The sequence below is a fragment of the Carlito syrichta genome, unplaced genomic scaffold (genome assembly GCF_000164805.1).
Source record: "Carlito syrichta isolate Samal-C Ts95f unplaced genomic scaffold, Tarsius_syrichta-2.0.1 Scaffold311854, whole genome shotgun sequence".
NCBI classification, from domain to species: Eukaryota; Metazoa; Chordata; class Mammalia; order Primates; family Tarsiidae; genus Carlito; species Carlito syrichta.
In genome coordinates this window covers 275854-299378 of record NW_007255950.1, presented here as the reverse complement: position 1 = coordinate 299378, position 23525 = coordinate 275854, and the positions used below count along the sequence as shown (strand labels likewise).

General features: G+C 40.4%; 1 protein-coding gene across 1 annotated transcript in view; it reads right to left on the bottom strand.

Moving 5' to 3' along the window:
* The window catches only part of EPB41L2 (erythrocyte membrane protein band 4.1 like 2), a 136462-nt gene that overhangs the window by 30964 nt on the left and 81973 nt on the right, over window positions 1-23525 (bottom strand). Inside the window, exons 11-15 of the mRNA XM_021718143.1 lie at window positions 20752-20924; window positions 14843-15015; window positions 9724-9786; window positions 7789-7903; window positions 2266-2273 (exon numbers count right to left, since the gene is read on the bottom strand). Coding sequence (XP_021573818.1) covers window positions 2266-2273; window positions 7789-7903; window positions 9724-9786; window positions 14843-15015; window positions 20752-20924 — 532 coding nt within the window. The remainder of the gene's footprint in view (window positions 1-2265; window positions 2274-7788; window positions 7904-9723; window positions 9787-14842; window positions 15016-20751; window positions 20925-23525) is intronic.

The following is a 23525-nucleotide window of genomic DNA, read 5'->3' as shown; positions in this document are numbered from 1 at the left end:
GGCGGCGTCCGCGGCTGCGCGCGAGGCGCTCCCGGCTGGGGCGCGTCTGCGGACAGACGGCGACCGAGGACTCGGTCGACGCGGCTGGCCTCGACCGCCGCCGGGACAGACACCGGACGCGGCAAGACAACCGCGAGAACCGACACAGACTCGGCCCAGGGTCACACGGCGGACAACCGGGACAGGTGCCAAAGCTCACAAAAAGAAACGAGGACACAAAGCGGCCAGCATCTTCCCACAGGAGGGAGATGCTTTTACTCGAGGTGCCCTGTAAGCTCTACTTAGGCAGGGGAAAGGGAAAAAATGGAACTATCCCAAAGCGTACTGATCATTTTGAGGGATCAATCTGAAAACCTTCTAAGCCTATTTAACAGTTTTGGTCTTAATCAGACCAGAAAGCTTAGCGTGGAACCCATGGAGATGGCACCTCGGGCTTGTGCTGGCCCTTTTCCAAAAAATCAGCTTTAGCTGGCAAAATGGCAGTTGGCTTCAGAAGCCTAGTAACATAAAAACGTTCATTTCAGAATTGGTAATTAACAACCCAATTTGTCACATGCATCCGCAAAGGGGATGCCACGTGTCAGGGTGGACGTCAGTGATGGCACTGGGTGACAGCTTAGCCCCTCCACTAGCATCTTAGAAATCTGAAATGAATCAAGTTTATTATTTGAGACGCTCATTCTGACCCTCTGTGGACATCTACTTCTTAGGAGAAATTTATTCCAGGTAATACAGTACCTAAACGTTCAATAAATACCTGTTGACTGAATACATCAGTAGTACAAATTACTAGGCTATGGTTTGTTCTAAAGTTTCACATTTTTCTTACACCTATTTTAAAAAAGGCTGCTGTACAACGATACAACTAAAGCATAGCCCGTTTTTTGACATTCAGGTGGCACTACTGCCTGTGATCTAACTTAAAAATAATTCAGCTAGAAACTGAGCCCTATTTCTTCAAGAAGGCCTCTCCATGCTGAACGGAGGCGGGCACGGCCCTGCAGACCCTCTGGACACTGACTGCAGTGGAGTGTCTCGTCACAGAAAGCAGGATGCCCATGGGCTCAAGATCCAAAAACGGGACCTGTCTCTGCAGTACTGTCAACACATGCTCACAAACGCTCTTGGACCCACCCTCTCAGTCTTACATGCACAGTAAGGGCATGCTTTCATGGCTTCAAATTAACACCCCATAAATCATGTTACTGATGGAACAAGAGAGTCATCTTTCCAGTTTTTCTGAAAACTCAGAGAGCTTAGATAGTAAACTGAAAAGTTCTCTATTTTGATAAGCAGATAACATTTAACTATAACTACTTATAAATTTCTTCATAATAAAGACATTCAGTGGTCAGAACGTTTCATAAAAGACTCATTTCATTATGATTGCAGACCAGTGAATTGTTATTGTTATTTCTCAACCCCAAATGGCCAGGTGGTTCTGCTCAAGTTCAGGGAATCCCTTTGGGTCGTTCAGAAGCGATTATTTCTTGGAATGTGGCAGGCACTTCTAATTTTTCCATACAAACAGAATTTAAAAAATAATAAGCCATCAGAGGATGCCTGAAATTTGGGTTTTGAAAACTTCAACTCTGCAAAACACACTTAGCTTTTACTTGGTGGAGGGTTTCCCTCCACTCAACCGTCAGACTCTGGGCCCTAAAAGTTTAAATGACTCTTGAATCTAGGCAGATTCCCCTCTCTTCTGATCAAAAGCAGGAGACATGTCCAATCTGTCTCTTTTCCCCATATCCAAATTCAGCCATTGCTTCTAGAATGTTTCTCCCCAGAAGAGTTAATTTCACCAACGAAAGCATTGGAGGGAAGGGTGTCTGAACGGTCAAAGAATGAAAATCACTCTGTCTGTGGCTTTTAGTAACGGGAAACAAAGCAAAATGCACCTCAGGCAAGGGTGAGGAGGGCGAGGAAGCAAGCCTTTCAGAAGGTGCCTGAGCGTTCACAACAGCGCCCTCTGCTGTCCAAGCGGTGGCTTTCGCGCTATCAGAAAAGCCCTTTCCACTAAACAAAATTGATGTTATCTCCTCTTCTAGGCTCTAGAGAGGTCAGAAAAGGAAGAGCAAAGAATTAACAATAAGTCAGAACGACAGCAGTGACCTATGGAAAGAAAGGAAAGGTTACACACGGAAGATTCACAGAACAGCATCAAATGAAAGAGATGAAAATTCCGGGAGATTCTGCAGCAAGCGATGCGGTTTGCCTGAACGCCCTGCTTGAGGATCTCTGGTCACTGTCACCTACACAGACCAGCGAGACTCCTTGGTTTATCATTGAAGCTGATCACAAACTGAGCACAACCTGCCCTCCTAAACGCTTTTCATATACTCTTGAGGTGGTTGCCAGGCCCCTCTCTGCACAGACTGGCCTCTTCGGTGGCCCCTATACTCGAAACGCTTACTCCCGTGATAGAGCTCCGGTGCTCACACCCTCCTGCCTCCACTGCCCTTCCCTTTATGCACTCTGGGCCTTTCCAGTTGGGCCATCTCCCTAAGGCTCACTTAATATTCCATATTTTGTGTAACACTGTCTCTCACCACTCCGGCTCCTACAATCTCAGCCCTTCTCCACACCACCTTAACTGTCTGTACAACCAACATTCCAACAGCAACCCAAGAAGTTCCCTCAGACATGCTAAATATGCCTCAGAATGAATGAGCAGTCCTTTTATGCAAAAATAAAGGGAAAAAACTCAAAATAGGAAGGCCAACTCAGAGCTGAAAGCTCAATGAACAATGTGAAAATCGTCTGTCCCTGAAAAACTATTCAAGCAAATTTAGCTCTCACATTTCTGACCCTTAAACGGTAGTTCCTAACCTGCCTCAGGGGCCAGCAGGAAGGCTGGGGACTGTCGTCTTCTGAAATGCCAACAGTGAAGAGTCATCATGAAGCTCCTCCCTTCATGTCAGAAGTGTGCAAGAATAATTCATAATGAACTCCACTCTTCCGAGACCTTAAAGAAAAATCACTGACATTTCTGAGCTGCCCCTTTAGACAGTGTGCTGAGAGGGGTGAGGAGAAGGGGGGGTGAGGTGAGGGGGTGAGGGGTGAGGGGCGAGGGGAATATGTACTTGCAAAATTCAGGAGTGGGAAAAGCCTCTGGACTAATTCAGTTTAATTACCACGCCCATAATTGCACTACTGCCTAGGGCAGGGCAGGTAAAAAGGGTGCCCTTCAAGTAAGTGCCATGCACTTGATTATTCCATAAAATATCTTCAGAAGTGCCTTAACATTACAATCTATGTCACCTCTATTAAGTTCATGAGAAAATATACCACACAAGTTCAAGCTGTAAATCTTATATCATGTAAGAGAATATACAACAGAGTTATTTACCCAGTAGAGACTAAATGACTTGGTTTTCAATTTTCTGTTCTACTCTCAAGATTACTCAAATTGAAACTAAAACCATCTGAAAGTTCAATCTATATATTTTTTGAACAGGAAACTATTACTGCTTTTTTTAAAAGCTATAAAACTCATATTATGGAAATTTGAAATCTTTGGACAAATTATACACTTATGCATAATTTTTAAGTTTTACTTTCAATAAGGATTACAATTCAAAGATAAATGGGAAACTGCAAAATGAAGATACAATAAAGATAAATTTAAAAAGTATTCTGTTAAAGTCAAAAAAAGCACTCCAGTAAACTCAACTGCTCACATACTTTCAGTGAATAGTGGCATGTTATTTGAAGAAAAAAAAAGATACAATGTAGGTGGTCAATAAATGTTTGCTAGGTGAATAAATAAATGGATGATTGTAGCTAGAACAATCCATATGTATATCAAATAAAAATATATTTCCTCCATGTGTTAGGGAGGAAAACAGAACAAAACAGAAACTTCAAGTTCAGATAAACCATTCAGGAGCTTTTCCAGATTTAAATTTAATGTAACACCACTTTAATATAACTGCTGCAAGATATTTTATATTGCATGAGGGAGACCTCCCCCCAAAAAAAGAGAATTATCTTTTTGGAGGGCAAGCCTCTTGTAGTAGATTCGGAATTTGTTCCTCCAGATCAGTCAACCAAAATTTTTATCTGAAGTTTTGAGAAAGTCACATCACAATGTGTGGAAGAAACTTCCCAAGTTGTGGCAAACAGGTGACTGGCTCTTCTTCCACACAACAAGCTGCTCAGTGTGCTGAGTTTTCAGCAGTCTTTGACCAAAAGCAGCATGACTGCTGTGCCCCACCCTCCCTATTCACCGGATCTCGCTCTGGCTTTTTTTGGTTTTGGTTTCCCAGTCGAAAAAAGTCCCCAAAGGGAAACATTTTGCTAATGCTCAAGAGGTGAAACAAAAAACATCAGAAGCACTAAAGGGCATTGACACTGACAATTTCAAAACCTGTTTTGAGCAGTAGAAAGTGTCTCGATAGGTACATTGCATCAAATGGAGAATACTTTGAAGGTGACTGAAGTTTAAACATGTAAGAATATACAACATTTTATAAATAAAGTCCATTTTTTGGGTCCCCACCATACATTCCTAAAACATGAGATCCAGAAAAATGGTAATTTTAAATGTCGCCACCAAAATTCCAAATTTTCCAACTGCAAAAAGTCCAAAGACTTGACTTAAATTGGATCAAATGATGCCATTTGATCTGCTGATGGAGGACAGATTTTCAAAAACATGTAATATTTCAAAGCATGTGACATCAAAGTCCTCATTATACACATAGAATGTCATTGGCTTTGGATTTCAGGCTAACCTTTAAAGTATATAAATATCACTTGGTTTAGCTTTATGACATTATCTGCAATGTTCTGAAAATGCTTCATCTCTACTAGACCTCATATTCCTTTAGGGAATTTCCATTTGTTTGGCCTCCTCCCCACCCCACTGTGTGTTCTGATAAATTCTCTATTAATTAGCAAAATCTACTTTGTGGAAGGGAAACCCTTTCTCCTTATTATGATCTCCACTTTCTTTTTTTTTTTTTGAGTTGGAGTCTCGGTCGCCCAGGCTGGAGTGCAGTGGCATGCTCACAGCCATTACAGTGTTGATCCCTCCGAGGGTGATCCTTCCGCCTCAGCCTTCTAAGTAGCTGGAACCACAGGCGTGCGGTATCACACCTGGCTAATTTTTTTTTTTTTTAATTTATTGCAGAGATGAGGTCTCGCCAAGTTGCCCTGGCTGGTCTCCAACCCGCGGGCTCAGGCAATCCCTTGCCTTGGCCTCCCAAAGTGCTGGGATGACAGGACTGATCTCCACTTGCATTCGTGCCCCATACAATCCATTTCTCATCCAGAGCCAGAGGAATTTCTGTCAGACACACTTGGGATTACATCACCACTCACCTTAAAAACTTCCAAGGGCTTCCCAGCACTCATATAATACAATTCCACACTGTGCACACACAGTCTTTAAGACCCTAACGCGATCTGGGTTCCAACCTCTTGACCTTTCCTTCCTTGTGTGCCCCCCTGTCCATGAAACCCTTGTCCTTTGGGCTTTCAGTCCCTTAAACCAGCTTCTGCATGGGGCTGTTCTTCCCTCCACAGAGAAACGTTTTCACATGTACACCTCCTTGTCATCCCTAAGATCTCAACTCAAATGTGGTCTCCCGTGACCAGAACGACAAAGTGGCCTTCCCAGTCCCTCCTCACATGACACTGCCTTTTACCCTCTTAACACTTACTTCTTAGTAGCTGAAATTTACTGATGACTAATTCCATGTTTCTTGTCTGTCTCCCACACTGGACTCTAAGCTCTCCTGTCCCACCAAGAGACGAACCGACCAGCTGGCCAAGCAAAATCAGCAGAAAGAGAAGAGTGACTATGGAAAAGCAACAGAAAGCTAACTTCCTCACCAAAGTCAGGTATCTGATACATGGAGAAGCATAGAGAGAGATCTGAGGGGCTGCTACAGTGCACCAAAATCTTTTTTCTCATGAAAAATCTAAAAATAAAAACTCAAAAGGTTCCCACATGTGATTAGTAAAACTAGTAGCCTAAAGCACATACAATTTTTTTAACAATACAGTGCGAAGTGTTGCACAAACAGTACATTTTCACATGATATCATAGTTTCCCAACTGTCAGCCACATACATCAAATTAGGGATCCTTTATCACCTAAGTTGGTCATGTTTCTGCATTTCAAATTTTGAATTTTCTAGTAAAGTGCTTCTGCAATATGGTGTTTCTACTCAACAATCCTATGCTTCTATGTGCGGGGATTTTTAAATGCTACAAAATTTTAGTTTGACACATAAGAAAAAAGAATACATCCCATGGTTGTGGACAGAAATGAGAGGAAAAGAGGAAGAAGCAGAGCAGATCCAAGAATGTGAGGTGAACACCTTGTCCGCCTCCTGATCCTTCTCTTCAACCGTCCGAGTTGCGGTCATCAGGTATTTCTCCTTCATGGATAAAATATCCTTGAAAAGATGGTCTCCTTTTCTCTATCGTTTTAAACAACAGACATAATCAACAAGTAAGACACATACATTACACCTATAGCAGCACATACATAACACAGTCGTGTGGGTCAGCAGAACAAACCAGAGGAAGCGGCACATAACACACAAGGCCAGAACCTTAGCATGTCATCAGACACTGAGTCTCCAGAAAACACAACACTCTAGAAAAGACTGGTGAAGTTGACACAATTATCTGCAGAAAAACCTGAAATAGGAATTTAAGTTGTATCCAACATCATAAGCCCCTACCATGCATGCATGGTGTGTTAAGTCTTAACATTTTCAAAATTGTCTTTCCATTCAGCAATTCTTTTTGCTCATCTGAGCTATTTTCCTTTCAACAGCACAAACTTGGAAATGTAAAGTAACTAACAGCTTTTCCTTTTAAGGAAAGGTGAATTAAAATAGCACTAGAATATCTAAATCAATGTCTACAATTTGGCAACATTCAAGTCAGACAAGACGCTGAAACGGGAAAGATAAAATTGTAGGGTAACATCTTCCTACAATGTTTTGAACTGCAGATTAAATATTGTACGATCACTGTCTCCTCAAGTATGACACAGGAGTCTGTGGATGCTCTTGGTCAATAACAGGAGAGGTTTGATTGCATCACAGAGAAACAGATGTAGATGAGAAAAACAAGAGAAATATTTTGAGAATATATTCTAACAGCAACATGTACTTGTATCATCAGCAGAGATAAGTAAACCATGGAAATAGAATGAGTGTGGAAAATGTTACAGTTGAAAATGCCTTAAAACACTGTTCTACATTTCATTACTTGGAAGTTTTGATATTAAGTTGTATTATATATACATTTTGCAAGCTTTCAATAGGGCCCATCAGTCTTTAAGGCTGTTGAACTCATTATCCTCACAGTAATTACCTTAAGCCACTTTAAATATGGTCAGCATTCCTTTAATTCTTAATTATTTCATCACTAAGCAAACTTTATTTCCAAAGTCAGTAACTAAGAAGCTTATTAAATACAATATAATGTTAGTTTCTGAATTGCTCTATATAACAACTCATTACGACCAATTTACCTGAGCAAAATAGTGAAATTATTCTAAAACAACTTCAAAAGTATTTTGAAACTCATATAATTTACCTAAGAACTAGGCCAGTAAGTATTACATTGTTAATAATTATTAAGTACTTTTAAAAAGTTAGTAATTACATTAAAAAATTGAACGGGAACACTTTGTAACTTCCTGAGAATCAACATAGGAGATTAACAACTTGAGTTTTACTGAACAACTGGAGTGAGACATATAGCCAACAAATAGCTGGTGACATACCCCTTGTGTCTGTAGGGACAGAGGTGTGATACGTCGTTTTTCCCATTCATTAGGGCGCGGCTCAGGTGTGGATTCCATAAAATTGCGCTTGAGTTCACTAATGCTAGCCTGATGTTTCAGTATGTCCTCCTGGGCCTTATCCAGGTCCTAGCAATATGTAACGTAACAAAGGGAAAATCCAAAAGGAAAAAACCCAGTAGGACAAAAATAAAAAATAAAACCAAAAAAATAAGACAAAGTAAACTTATGATTAAAAAAAAAACATAGTAAAGCAAGAAAAATGCCAAGTCTCAAAAGCCATATTATTACCTATAATATAATGTGTAATTTTTGTATGATTCATCTTTTAAAGAGTTCTAATTTCTTCTGTCTTTAGAATTTTTAATGGAATAATTATTTATATCATGAGAAGAAAGCCAGGGAACTGATCATCAAAATGGCTAACAATCCTTCCAGTACTTGGATTTAAAACTCAGCCCAGAAAATGTACCTTTCTGATTAGGGATACTACTCAAACTGCATTTTGCAGACACAGTAAGTCAAGGAAAACCAGGAAAAGGGGAACTCAGGAGTACACTTGGCCTGAAGGAAAAATCAGACCAGGATCATCCAAAAAAAAAAAAAAAAAATCAAGGGATGACTTTTTTTTTCCAGGAAATTCCAGTGGTAGCTTTTAATCCTTAGGAATAAAAATTACTGCTTCCAGAGGCTGCTTCTGTTTGGCCTCTTTATAAAATAAATGAACCAAATACTTGTCTCATGTACTTGCCAAGCACAAAACTAGGGCCTGGTTACTCCGTATACCAGATGGTCCTTATACAGACGAAGGTGCAAGAAACACTATGGGTTCATTTTCATTGGAGTAAGTCCTGATAAATAGTATTTGTGGGACTTTTTTAGATTGGCTCTAATAAATAGTATATGTGGAAATAAAAGGTAATTAGTGTTCAGGAAATGGTTTTAACTGAATTTTAAATGTTTTACTTATATTTCAAAAATCATGGGGCCACCTGTGGATTATAGCTTTCACCCCACTCTCAAAGGAACCGGTCATGCATCCGATAAAATTAGATATTCCACATTCATGCACAAGCATAGTAGCTCATCTATGAGCTTCTATAGCCATTTGCAAAAACTCATAAAAATCTAAAGATCTTTGCATGGCACGGAAAAATGACCGTGGCTTGAGATCAGGCACATTTCTTGCATTTGTTCAAAGCAATGTTACTTATTACACTTTATAGCATTTTAGTAAGTTAAGCAAAAATACATTTCCATCAGTTATCAAAGCTGCCGAAAGCAACCAAACAGATTAGTTAGATTACTGAGAGCTGCAATTCTCCATTGAACATATTGGCATATACTACCCTAAAATAAGAAGGAAAAAACATTCTCACGTGACATGGGGAACATGTTTTACATTCCTACTTGAGTGGTTAGACTTTTTTTCCCTCCTTTCTTTCTCTCTCTTTTGCTTGTTCTTTCTTTCTCATCAAAATAATTCCTTTCAAAAAAATACATCAAGTGAACCACATTCCTGATCACGTGGATTTTAGGCACAAAAAAATAGACATAGATCAAGTCAAATGACTTAATGCCAGATCAACAAACAAATACCTATTCTGTTAATATATATTAAGGATGAGACTGTGTTACTACAGATTTGATGCCCTGGTATTAACCCATTAGGAGAAAACAGGTTGACCTATAGTGTTCAAGATCGCTAGGTTAAAACTTTATTCATTTGACTGAACAGAACTTTCTTTTCCCACTTGTCACTTTGAGAACCTCCTACCTCCTCCACCTGGAAAGAACACGGTGGGGCCGGGAGCATGCACCCCAAGTGAACCCCTCATGCACGTCATGCACTGTGCCTGAGCAAACACTGCCAGCAGCCTGGGCGTGACCTCCCGTCCACAGCAGCCGGCAGCCATGAGGACAGAGCTGTGTTCTTAGATGATACAAACCTCCAACATTAAATTGCTATGTCTGACATAAATATTATCCCCTTCTACTCTCAAGGAATTCTTCTGTGAAATTAAATCAACACGGGGGGAAAGGCAAGTAAATGAAAGTGCATGGATCAGAAAGCACCAAAAAGACCCACAACTCGACAGTGTAAGACATTAAAATAAGAGCAGGATAAAAACCTTGAGAACTTAATGCCATGACAAAAACACAACTCACAGATCAACCCCCAAAGTGCACCCTCCCCACCACCACAACACCAGCAGGCAGCAGCCAGGAGATATTCAACTTTAGAGAAAAAACAGCCACCTTCTCCAGCTGTGCTTCCTCTTGGTCCATCTTCGCCTGAAAAGTCACACAGCAAATGCCAGAAAGAAGGGCGTTAGTGGAAACTCTACCATCCGGGCAAAGAAGTGGTATCTGAACTTCGGTGGCGAACCAGCGTTACCAACCTTTGTTGTGTGGCCCTCAGAAGATGCAGAGTGCTTAGCCACTTGGGTCTTCCTTCACCTACAGTGTTGTACAAATGATGGAAATGATCCTTCGCAAAGGCGGAATGGAGGATGGAAGCTTCGCTCTTTCTCAGCCCCTAGATTATGCTTTGCCTTTGAATACTTCTACTCAGGGGTGAAAATAGGAGAGTGCAAAAATGGCATAATCCAATCTGTTCTTATTTGAAATGTGTAAATCAGCTAGTCATGAGGTTAGGTACAATGACATAAACTTTGTCTGCGGCTTTTCAGCGGGGAACAAATGTTCACTCTATTATTCAGTTTTGTTTTGTTTTGTTTTGAACATGGATTTCTTTCCTTGGGGGGGAAGTTGGTTTCGTTAGCTCCTTTGATGTCAGAATGGTATTTAAAAATTATGTTTGAAATACAGTCATTTTCCTTCAAAAGATTCTTTAAATAAGAACAATTTTTCATAGTTGAAAGTTTCGCAATAGCTAATGATCCAAAGAATGAGTTTGGAAGTTTAAAACTCACATAAATGCTGACTGAATTTTGACTCAAGGAAAAGAATGGCAAGAACAAAAGAAAATTGACTTTGCTATCAGAGGAAAATTATTTAACTTTTACATGTAAACTCATATTCTCTTCTTTCTTTATTTGGATGATAGTGTCAAAATCTGAGAATTCAAACTGATTACTTAAAGAAAACTTCTAGGGTTTTCAAGAGGCAAGCAGGGAGATCAGAGTTATTTTTTTTTTACCAGAAGGGAAAAACGAGGCCCAGCTATCCGATGAGAATCGCCTTCCAACTCCTTGTTCTTGCCTGCATTTCTCTGAAAAGCTGATCTTTGATATTCCTCAGGTAAACTTTTTACCAGCTGTGGTTACGATGCATAGTCATTGCATTATCTTCACATTTCTCTTTAAGTTTGCTCTAAATTTTGTGATTGACTCTGTATACTGATAGTATCCACAGAATGAAACACTCAATCACTGGGTAACAGTTAGCAGAACAATCAAAATATACTGCACATGTTAATACCGACTCGGCAGTAGTGCAGAGGTAGTATACTTGAAAAAAAAATTGTCTTATCCAGGGGTAAAAACCCTCAAACGAGATACCTAATTTTAAATAAAAGAGTACTAAGAGGCTGAATCTTAGTTATGAAGTGTAAATTTTCAAAAAGGCGTGTTTCATTTTGACACACACCTGTTAAAGATAATGTCTTCCTTACGCAATACCTGAAGTGACTCTTTTATATAGTTATATAATTTCGGGTTGGAAAAAAAAATAGCTAAAATTCATCTGGTCCCCAAATGCTACAATAACAGAGAGATATGGGGCTTCTGAGGTTAGATTTACAAATGTCAGAAGTAAAGGTTACAGATACATCCTCATAGATGCAAGAACACACTTGGATTTCTAACAAGAGAAATAATAATACTAAGGAGTTCTACTGACATACATCAATTACAGTTATGGCCACTGCATCCTAAGTTCTATAACAAAACAAAACGTGTCCACCGGAAAGGAAAAGCCTTAATATTTGTCTACAAAATGGAGAGACTCAGTTTGGACTGTTAAGTCGGGCGACACAGGTTTCCCCTTCCCTTACTCCTTTTGTTAAAAATCTAGTACGATCGAGATATTTATAAAGCAACCCTAAAATTTTGCTCTCGACTTAGAGTCTATGGACCTGGTCAACGGATATCAATAAAGGAGCAGTGTCTTCACTTATTTCTCATGCACTAAAATGTTGTGTGTGTGAAAGTGTAGGTAATACTATCTTGAGGGTACTCGGTGGTGAAATGCACATACATGTTGACACTCTATATTAGGAAGGGCTTAAGGTAAAGTGTAGCAGTGTCAACTCCACAGATTGATGCTTATGTAGGAGTCGCAGCAACTGCTTCCTCCTCATCTAACTTTTCATTCAAGTCACAATCATAAGAAGCATCAAAGGAGGTGGCTTTAGCCTCCAGATAGCACAGGGATAGAGCCAGAGGAAGGGAAAGGGCGAGAGAAAAAGGAACTGACTGAGAAGCAGAGAGAAGTAGCCCGAAGATGAGGACCAGGGAAGGAATGAATGACGGGGATGTGATAGGGACATAGTGCTGAACCCCAGTGGGGAGGAAGGAGACCCAGACCTTGGGGAGGCTGGGGAAAGCCAGATACCCATCTTCATCAAGGAGGGAGGGGAGGCTGGAGGGAAAACATTTGTAGAAACTGAAGGGGAAGTAGCCAAGCTCAGAATCGTGGTGGTCAGCCATGTGACGGGTCTTCTCAGGCCCGGGAGAGGGACAGTCAGGCTGGGGAGGGGCAGCTGCAGGATCCAAGACCGAATCAGGGGTCGTGACATCCGGGTCGCCCTGCTCTGAAAGGCCCTCCAAGCTGTCTAGGGTGACCTGGTCGGCCTCCCCAAAGGGGTCTTCCTCCGAGATGTCTGACAGCAAGTCCACTTCAGGGACTGGCAACAGGTTTGGGGAAAAAGATGCAGCACGGCCGATGAGCGGGGAAGGTGGGTACACGGAAACGGGCTGTTCTCAAGAGCAAACCCATGACGGGATGTGAAAGTGACACAGCGCATGCAGGCGGGGGAAAACATGTGAGAGAGAAAGAGGACAAAAGAGAAACAGGCAGTTAGTGAAAACGTTTACTCGAAAGAAGGGTTGTATTAACACAGTGTAGTCAGAGGATGAACTAAATAATCCATGTGAAAAGAGAAAACACTAGATCACTTTTTATCACAAGAAAACGAATAGGCATCAACTGATTTTTTTCAAAGTGGTTGCAAATAGATCCTAGGAAACTCACACAGCATTATTTACTTTTAAACCTGATTGCTGGCAGACATCTAAGGCATCAGCAAAAATGCCAGTATTTGCTGAAGACAAGCAGGACTTACTTTGAAACTTTTTAAAAGAATTAAAAAAAAAAAAGATGTGTCAAATTCACCAGGCAAAATGGAACAGAGACATTCTAAAGTGCTGATCTTCTCTGTTTCAGATGCAAGTAGTCCCTTCTCCTGGGTAACTTGTTAGCATAATTAGAAAAAAGAAATTCTGATAACGTCTTAGCAGTTGAAGGATATCTTATTAGATACAATTTCTGTCATTTTTAACTAAATTTGATATGATATGGGGACCCAAGAAACTCAGAATTGTCTTTCGAGAGTGGGTCCCCTTTGTAATACACACTTGGAATTTGTTATTCCAGATCAAACAGTCAACCCAAATTTTTATTCGCAAGTTTTGAGAAGGTTGCCTCAAAATCTGTGGAAGAAACGTCTCAAGTTGTGACAAACAGGTGACTGGTTCTTCCACTATGACAACACATCTGCTCACACCGCACTGAGTGTTCAGCAGTTTTGGACCAAAGACGGCATGGCCCCCATGCCCTGCCCTCCCTATTCACTCCATCGTCCCCTGAGCAACTTTTTGTTTGTTTCCCCAAACGAAAAAAGTCCTCAAAGAAAAACGTTTTGCTGATGTGGAAGAAATGAAGCAAAAAATCGGCAGAAGCTCTAAAAGGCATCAAAATTGATGAGTTCAAAAGCTGTTCTGAGCAGTGTGAAAAAGCATCTCAACAGGTGTACTGAATCAAACCGAGAGTAGCTGGAAGGTGACTAAAGTGTAAACATGTATGAATAAATACACAATTTCTTATGAATAAACTCGGGGTGGTTTGGGTCCTCCCTCGTAACTTTTCAACATGACAGTCACAAACTCGTTAACACAGAATGCCAGTGACTGGATGTCACCTGCTCTAGGAAGCGCCTGGCCGTGTGGCACAAGCCTGGGCCCACGTGGTCCCTGAGTCCTCCTCCATGGCAGAGGACTCCCCGGGCACTGGCAGCGACTTCATCTAGCAGTTTCTTTATAAATTCATGTTGCATGTCTTTAATATTGTCAAAGTCAAAACTTAGTAAACATTAAGAGTCAATAGGGTGGTTTCATTGTTTTTCTCGTGCTTACTTCCAACGTTACATGCAAAAAAGATGCTTTGTGCAGATATGGAAAAGAGAGCTGAAGAACTCAAAGGCTCCTCAGATCAATATTCAAGTGGCTTTACTACCCAAGGTAACATAAGACAACAGTGACAAATCTGAGAACACAGTTATTTCTCCATTTACTACGGTATATGTACAAAATAAAACCAAAAGCAACACACCATCTTCTTACTTACTATTCACAAAATAATCACCCTTTCTTAAAAATTTCTTCACAAGCTATAGGTTATCAATAAAAGATAACATTTTTCAAAAAGATCACCTTTGCTCATGTCACAAAATTAAAATAAGTCAATAATTAAAATAACTAAGACACAAGCTACAGTTGAAAACTTACTTGTAACAAACCACATACATTTCAAATCATAGTTTTTATCATGAGAAATCTAATTGGATAAGATGATTATGAAGAGAGTCAAAAAAGCCAGTAAATTACTTACTTGCATTTATACAATTTACGTTGAAATATTTTGCTCTGACCAACAAACAAAGGTCCGACCAGCAAGAGCCTACACATATTTGAAAACTGGGACATGTTATCAAACGGAGAACATACAACTACTTTTAAATCCTCGATTCCTAGAACAGAAAATGCAACCGAGAGCCTCCAGTTTCAGTAAACGTGGAAAACCACATGCTGGCCTAACCTGCCATACCTTTCCTTCGATGAGCTGCAAACGTGGAGCTTCAGCTGGACTTCTCACTTCCCTCCTGCCGTCCCCATCCTGGATCACGGACACACTGACAACTCCAGGGCTGTATACCGAAACCTCCCCAGCAGAGCCAGGAAAATCCTTTGTAAGACTTTGGTCCATGGCACCCATCGGAGCTAGTAAAGAATGATAATTTTGGATGACTTTAGGACACGCGAATGGTAAACTTCATGGAACTTCCCCCCCTTAAAGAGATAAGCAGACAGCATGTGAACAATGAACAGAAACAGGGACATTGCTTGAGCTCTGAAAATGCCACCATATAAAAAAAAGATAAACTCATTTTTTAAACTTTTACCAAAATCTGAAAATATCTGAATTTTAACCCACTGAACGACACACATTCTAAAATCACAGCTTTTGGAAGGATATATTCTGATCATGGAATTGGCCAGTAGGGGGAGCTCTAAGACCAGATGAAACACCAGAGTCAGGGTAAAAGGTCAGAATTACAGTGTGAGCAGTATTTTAATTCTCAAATCTCTTTGATTTTGCCTGGATTTATTCCTGAATCTATCTATTGCAACAAATAATTATATAATATTTAAATGATTTGCTTCAAAATATTTTAAGAATTCCTCCATGAAGGAAGTGTTCATTTGAATACCATTCAAAAGACAAATATACAAGTATGGATTTAATGGTTATGTTTGATTACTATTGTTCCATTTTTTAAACCTTCCTCCTTAATGCTTCAATATGGCCTACAGTAAATCTAATACTTAGACACCCCCCTGCCCCTAGAAAACCTGGTCTTCACGTACTCTCTTCCTCTCTCCTACAGATAGGCAGAAATATGTACTGGGTTGAAGTTTTCTTTACATTGCAGATCAACCCAAGACCGCCTCCAATCTCCACAAGGCAAAGTGAGCCACAGGTGGCAAAACCTCTCTCCATATGTAGCTCTCCCCTAGACACAGACCACCATCAGGTGATTTCACCTATAAAAAGCACTTTCCTGAGGTTTGCTCTGGTTCCATGCCCTTACTAACAAAAGTGCAGGCAACACAAAGCCTTTAGGTCGCAAGCTCTTGAGTGCAGGGGCTGTGTGTGATCTACCAAAATGAACTTGGGAGACATCAAGCACTTGAACCCACTGCCCTTACCTGCCCTGTACAAAACTCAATTCTTCCCAGTCTTGCCTTTTTCACCAAATGCTACTCTCATCCAGGCCCCCGGACATCTTCTAGGCCTCTTCCTTTACCCCCATCACCAGCAAGTCCAACGAGGTCCTTGGATATAGTTTTAAATGTGGCCAGTTCTTTCCATTCCTAATTCTATTTTTAAGATTTTCCAGCCGGGCTCAGTGGCTCAGCCTGTAATCCAGCGCTTTGGGAGGCCGAGGTGAGTGGACTGCCTGAGCCCTCAGGTTCGAGACCCACCTGAGCAACTTGGTGAGACCTCATCTCTACAATAAATCAAAAATTAGCCGGGCATGGTAGCGCGTGCCTGTATTTCCAGCTACTTGGAAGGCTAAGGCAGAAGGATCGCCGGAGCACAGCAGGTCAAGGCTGCAGTGGCCGGGAGTAGCCGCTACACTCCAGTCTGGGTGACAGAGTGAGACTACAACTCAAAAAATTTAAAAAAAAAAAGATTTTCCCAGTCCTTAAGTACTCATACTTTTGAAAGCCCACACCAAATCACATTCAACATTAAAATGAATTCACATCTTATATTAAATAAAATTATTTTTGAGGTCTTTTTCTTTACTTTTAATAAGATATTAATCATTTTCCCTTGGAAAGTATATGCTATGATTAACTCTTTAACTTATAATTATGATTTCCAAGCACCTATCACACATACTCGGAAATTATTACAAAATGAGAAAATCCGACCAAGAAATGGTTTCAAATGTAATGATATTAAAATCTGAACGAATATCAAAAGTTATAAAATAAAGTTGACAAAATGCTGACTTGCATACTTTTTTTTAAATTTTAAAGAGGTGGGGTTAGATATACAAAAGGTCATTATGCAGGTACCCTTGTTGATGAGATGCAACCCCCACCCCCCCGGGCAGTTTCCCACTACTGTCAATCCCTTTCTTACAGTATTATGATAATTGTTCAAAGTCCACTTATGAATGAGAAAATGTTTCTGTGATAGATCACTGAGTATTATTGATTCTAAGTCCATCCCAGTTGCTGCGAAGTTCATAATTTTGTCCTTTTTTATGGCTGTGCAATCCATCCTATATATGACCACATTTTTTATGCATACTTTTAAATACTTATTAATTTCCACTTGCAGTTTTCTTTTTTATTTTGGAGCCAATAAAATTGTTCTGGTCTTAAACAATTTTGTAGAACCCTGAAAAGCTGAGCCTATGGTACCAAATGGCTAACCAGCCCACTACCATCCAAAGTAAGGCCACTGTCACTGTCACCTGGCCTATTCCTGACCAGTCTCCTGCTTCCTTTCTCAATCTAATTGTTCTCTTGCACGAAATGATTTTCTTAAAAAAATAATACCATGCTCTTGTGTGCACATAAACCCACACAAACCCTTCAATAATTTCCTCTAGCACACAAAAGACATAAAAACCACATTCTCCATCACAGCCCACAAGATCCTGTGTGATCTGACCCTGGTCCACCTTTTCTGAGGCTTCCTAAATTCTGATCACACTTGCCTGCCTTCTGTTCCTGGAATGCATCCTGCCCTCCCTTGCCTTACTCGTTCCATCCTGTAGCCTCTGCTACCTGGAATGCTTTGTTATCTCCTGCCTTCTGTGGCTCCTCCTTTTCACCCTGCAAATCTCAGCTGACCTGGCTCTTCCTCACACGGGCCTTCCTTTCCTCATGATCCCTGCATAAGTAGGGTCCCCACTCATTCTACTCTCTGCTGTCAGAATATCATTGGTTTCCCCAATCCCAAAAGTATCTTGATGGTTTGTTCTCTTAAATGACAGATTTGTCTCATTTGGGGTTCAATTTTCTAATCTCAGAGGAGCCTTGAGCCTTCCTGGTCTAAAATAGCTGTTCTAGATTCGTTTTTATTTTGATATTGGATCGTCAAATAGAACACTGACTTTGACTTTCTATGTAATCACAAGATTTATTTTCATTTGCCAAAATTTAAAGTGAGGATTATTTTTGTACCTAAATTATCCTAGCCTAATGACTTAAAAAACAGGAAAAAGAAATACAACACATGTCAATAACAACAACAACAAAAGCATACTGACAGAGAGTAGTCAAGAAAATGAAGTTTAGTACCAGGTTACGGCCTGGCTTTGCTTTGAGGGGGGAAAAAAAAAGAACATAAGCCCTAACCAAATAGTTCACTGACTGTCTGATCATGTATTGGCATGAAAAGCCTCCTATTTTTCACAATAACACAATAATCCTTTTGATGACTTGCTCATCTGATGAATTACAGTGTCCAAAACACAAAGGGAAAAATAATGGATTACTGTGCTGTGTTTGTAGCTTTTACTTGTAAAAATCATTGTTTTCAGATACAGGCCTCCTCTAACCCTCTGCCTAACTGCCCACACAAGATGGTAGGTTTCCTTGAACAGGGTTTATATACCTCAAAGAAAACGCTCTGGTTTATTGCTCTTCTTAAACGCTAAATTTTGCAATATAAAAGTTATAGAGTCTCACAGTTTCAAACAAATGCTGAAAACAGACGGTGTTCCAGAAAAAGCAGTGATTTCTCTCAGGGCATTCAACAGTGACTGCATTTATTCAGCACTTGTATAAATTCTCTGTGGCAGGGGGCAAGTCTTGTGAAATATTTACATGTGTTGGCACATTTTTCAGATTTACTTGGAAAAGTGCTCAGTTGTTGATGAGCTAAGAGATATTCTGACAGTCATAGTACATGACTAATGCACTGAATTTAAATAACTACCACTTGGAAGTGTGGACGTTTGTTCAAAGCACAATTCACATTCCTGTGTGTATTTTTCAGGGTGGTCTCATAAAACCATATGGAAGGTACTCCAGAATCAAGATTTAGTAACTATATACAAAAACGCTCACCAACAAATCCTGAATTTGTTCAAGTATGTACTTGCATCTGTTTTCCAAGTTTTTTCTAGCAAAAGTACCTCAAGGCGATGGGTGTCAATCCCTCACTAATGGGGGAGCTTTTTTTATCGGTTAGCATTATCTGGTCTGTCTTACTTGATTATTTAAAATGCAAGTTGTTCAAGTTCATATTTCAGGAAAAAAAATCAAGAAACAATAAACAATCAAAAATATTTTTGCTGATATAAACAATGGTAAAATAAAATTTCCAAATGTATTTTTACTACTTTATATACACTATATATTTGAGATTGATCAAACAAAAATGTTGGAAAACTATTTCTTTGAATAGGAAATTACCCATACTAATTACTTTATATTACATAGAAAGGAAAGACTTTCATAGAGCATTCTAATATAAATTTAACCTTAGCTCTTTTACAGGAAACCAATTATTAACCCAAATTAGACCAGATAAGATATATATATGAGCTGGGCTCGGTGGCTCAGCCTGTAATCCCGCGCCTTTGGGAGGCTGAGGTGAATGGATTGCCTGAGCCCGCGGGTTTGAGACCCGCCTGGGCAGCGAGACCTCATCTCTACAATAAATCAAAAAATCAGCCGGGCGTGGTGGTGCATGCCTGTAATTCCGGCTACTTGGAAGGCTGAGGCGGAAGGATTGCCAGAGCCCAGCAGGTTGAGGTTGCGGTGGCTGGGAGCAGCCACTGCACTCCAGTCTGGGCAACAGAGTGAGACTCCAATTCAAAAAAAAGATATAAATATGAAGAAAAGCAATATCAACTTATTTCCATGCGATGTTTAAATAAAACTACAAACATGTAGTTAATTGGAAGTCCAACAGAAAAAAATCATATTTGTACATATCTCTGCTTGGGTTAAAGACCAAAGGAACACATTATATTTCCTTTCTTGTTTGTTAAAACATTGTATTTAAAAATAATCCTTTGGGTTGGGCTTGGTGGCTCATGCCTGTTATCCTAGCACTTTAAGAGGATGAGGTGGGAGGATTCTTTGAGACTAGGAGTTCGAGGCTGCAGTGACAATGATGGCGCCACTGCACTCCAGCCTGGGCAGCAGAGTAAAACCTCGACTCAAAAAAGAAACAAATAAACAAACACAGAACGAATCCTTTGAAGCTATAAAAGAGTTTCTCATATGATGGCAAGTTCAGTAAGCTTCACTTTTTAACTCACAAAAATTTAGTGAGCTTAGGGAATGCTTTATGTTCGTTTGAATTAAGGTTCACATGCTACCATACCAAAAACCCTTAGAGAATTACATTTTGCCATTAATAGGCTCAAGAAATTAAACAACATAAGACATATCACGATCAAGTCAAACCAGTAAAATCGTGCTTGTTCAACATCTCCTGAGCAAGAATTCTTCACAAGTGTTCTTAGCTGTGTACACTTACAACACAAGTTGAGTATCTCTTGTCCAAAAGGTTTCAGACCAGAAGTGCTTCAGATTTCTGATTTTTTTCATACTTCAAAATATCTGTATTACATATACTTACCTAAGCATCCCAAATCCAAAAATCTAAATCTGAAATGTTCTGATGAGCACTTCCCTTGAGCCCATGATGGCACTCTAAAAGTTAGATTTTGGGGCGTTTTCAATTTCAGATTTTCATACTTGGGGTGTCCAACATTTACCAAACAAAAAAGTATGCTCAGAATGACAACTTCAAAACAATCCAAAAGTCTTATCCTGTGAGGAGAAGTAATAGCATTTTACTGGCCATTCTTCCAGGGTATTTCTGGCAGCTGTATTTACTACATCAAAATTTTCTGACATTCCTGGATGAGAGAGAGATGAATGAAATCCCAAAAATATCACAAATGCGTTTACCTCCATCTAGACTCCTGGAGACCCGCTTACTAGAGGTGCGCTCAAAGTGTGGTGCTGGCCTATCTATGAGGGTGCTTGCCTGGCGGGTCTGTGCTTGGGTGCGGCCACTGTAGCGGAATTTGGACCCCAAAGTCAGGAACTTGGCCTTTGGTGGCTGCTCTGGAGACACAAGCCTAAAGAGAAAAAAAGAAGCAAAATTAGACTTCATGGATTTTTTTCTTTTAAACCATTGACTTATTTACTTACTACTTATTTATTGTGAGGCAGGGTTTTGCTCTGCTGCCCGGGCTGGAGTACAGTAGCACAGTCATGGCTCACTGCAGCCTCAAACTCCTGGGCTCAAGTGATCCTCCCGCCTCAGCATTTTGAGTAGCTGTAACTACAGGCATGAGCCACCGCGCCTAGCTAACTTTTCTATATTTTGCAGAGATGGGATTTTGCTTCGGTGCCCAGGCTGGTCTTAAACTCTTAGGCTCAAGTGACCCACCCACCTCAGCCTCACAAAATATTGGGATTACAGGTGTGAGCCACCACATCTTGCCTCAACTTTAAAACTATGTATTTTACTATCTCATTTTAAGTAGGATTACACAAAACCAATACTACCTGTCTAATAAGAAAAGAATATTACTTATAAACTCTCCTACAAACAGTTTTATGATGGTGATGAGTAAATCCACATTCATGAATTCATGAATGCTTTTCTCAACCTAAGCAAAAGAGCAGCTGTTCCCAGTTTATCAAAGGTTATTTATTTGTATTAGCTTAAGTCATTTACATAAACACATATGCCTGAATTCTTGATCCTAGCTGTAAGTGCCAAGTCGCAATCCATTACCATCAGCAATTCTTAATATTTACGCCTATTTCTCCTTGGAAAAAACAGGAATCTGTTCCCTCAAATGAGACTTTCCCACGAAGAATATAACACACAGTGGATCTACAGAGATGAGTAACATCCCTTCTTGCCAGTTCTACTTAAGCCCAGGGTTCATAATGAATAAAAGCAAACTTTTTTGATGTGAAATACTCCTAGATATGCAAAAGCATGCTTTTAGTAACTGAACCAATATTTCCTGGAATATAACTGAAATTATCTTGCTTTCATTGTCTGATCAAGAGTTAAACTGAAAGATACTCTCAGGGCTCTTATAAAATGTATTAAGTAAGAAGACTTTCGTTGAAAATTCAAGAATATAGAGCACTCCATTGAAAAGTTTCTTTTTTTCTTTTTTTGAGTCAGGTTCTCACTCTGTCACCCAGTCTGAAGAGCAGTGGCGCAGTCATGGCTCACTGCAGCCTCAACCTTCGGGGCTCAGGTGATCCTTCCACCTCAGCCTTCCAGGCAGTTGGGACTACAGGTGCATGCCACCACACCCAGTAAATTTTTTGTAGAGAGAGGGTCTCACCATGTTGCCTAGGCTGGTCTCGAAGTCCTGGGCTTAAGCAATCGTCTCTCCTCAGCCTCCCAAAGTGCTGGGATTGCAGGAATGAGACACTGTGCCCACCCTCCATTGAAAATTTCCCATCATTTGCCAAAGAAGAGAGACTTATTAAAGGGTGCCTTCACTTCAAATATTTCTAGACCTTTTGTGCAATTTTTTTAGAACTCTCCTTCTGAAATGAATCAAGGAAGAAAATCAAGTCAAGGTGAAGCTACATGTGGCAAATACGAGAGGCAACCCTCCATCAACTCGGGACTCTCAACAGTATTCATCCAGAAAAACGTCTTCGAATTAACTGGTAAAAGAACTAATACATTCTGGCCTTCTTGGTTTGAACCTATTTGTGTAAGGTAGCGGAAGTGTTTCTTGAAAACTTTCATTCCTAGCTACTCAGCAGGCTGAGATTAGTAGGCTCTCTTGAGCCCAGGAGTTCAAGGATACAGTAAGTCATGGTCACGCCACTATATTCAAGCCTGGGTGACAGATCCTGTCTTAAAAAAAAAATGCTGAAACAGTAGGAACTCAGACTTGCTACAAAACCCTATCTTTATAATAATATCAAACAAAACACCTATCATTGGGAACATAAAAACTACAAGAAAGGACTAACCTTCACAGGGTATCAAAGGCTTAGAGCAGGAGGAACTAAGTAATGATGCATTGGAAAAGGAATTCCATTTTTATATTTACTGCTTAAGAAGTATATTAACATTTTAACTTTTTAAAATCCTACCATTATAAATCAAATATCATTAAGGTTCATCTGTGGAAAATAAAGGTATATTTAAGAAAAATCCGCCAGGCATGGTGGCTCAAGCCTGTAATCCCAGCACTTTGGAAGGCCAAGGAGAGAGGATTGCCTGAGCCTGAAGGTTCGAGACCAGCCCGGGGAACATAGTGAGACCTTGTCTCTACAATATATCAAAAAATTAGCTGGGCCAGGCTGGGTGCCTCAGCCTGTAATACCGCGCTTTGGGAGGCCGAGGTGAGTGGATTGCCTGAGCCCGCGGGTTCGAGACCCGCCCGGGCAACTTGGCGAGACCTCATCTCTACAATAAATCAAAAATCAGCCGGGCGTGGTAGTGCGCGCCTGTAATTCCGGTTGCTCGGAAGGCTGAGGCAGAATGATCGCCGGAGCCCAGCAGGTCGAGGCTGTGGTGGCCGGGAGCAGCTACTGCACTCCAGTCTGGGCGACAGAGTGAGACTTCAACTCAAAAAAAACCAAAAACAAAACATTAGCTGGGTGCAGTAGCACGCGCCTACAGTTCCGGCTACTTGGAAGGCTGAGGCGGAAGGATCGCCGGAGCCCAGCACGTTATCACCGGGGTG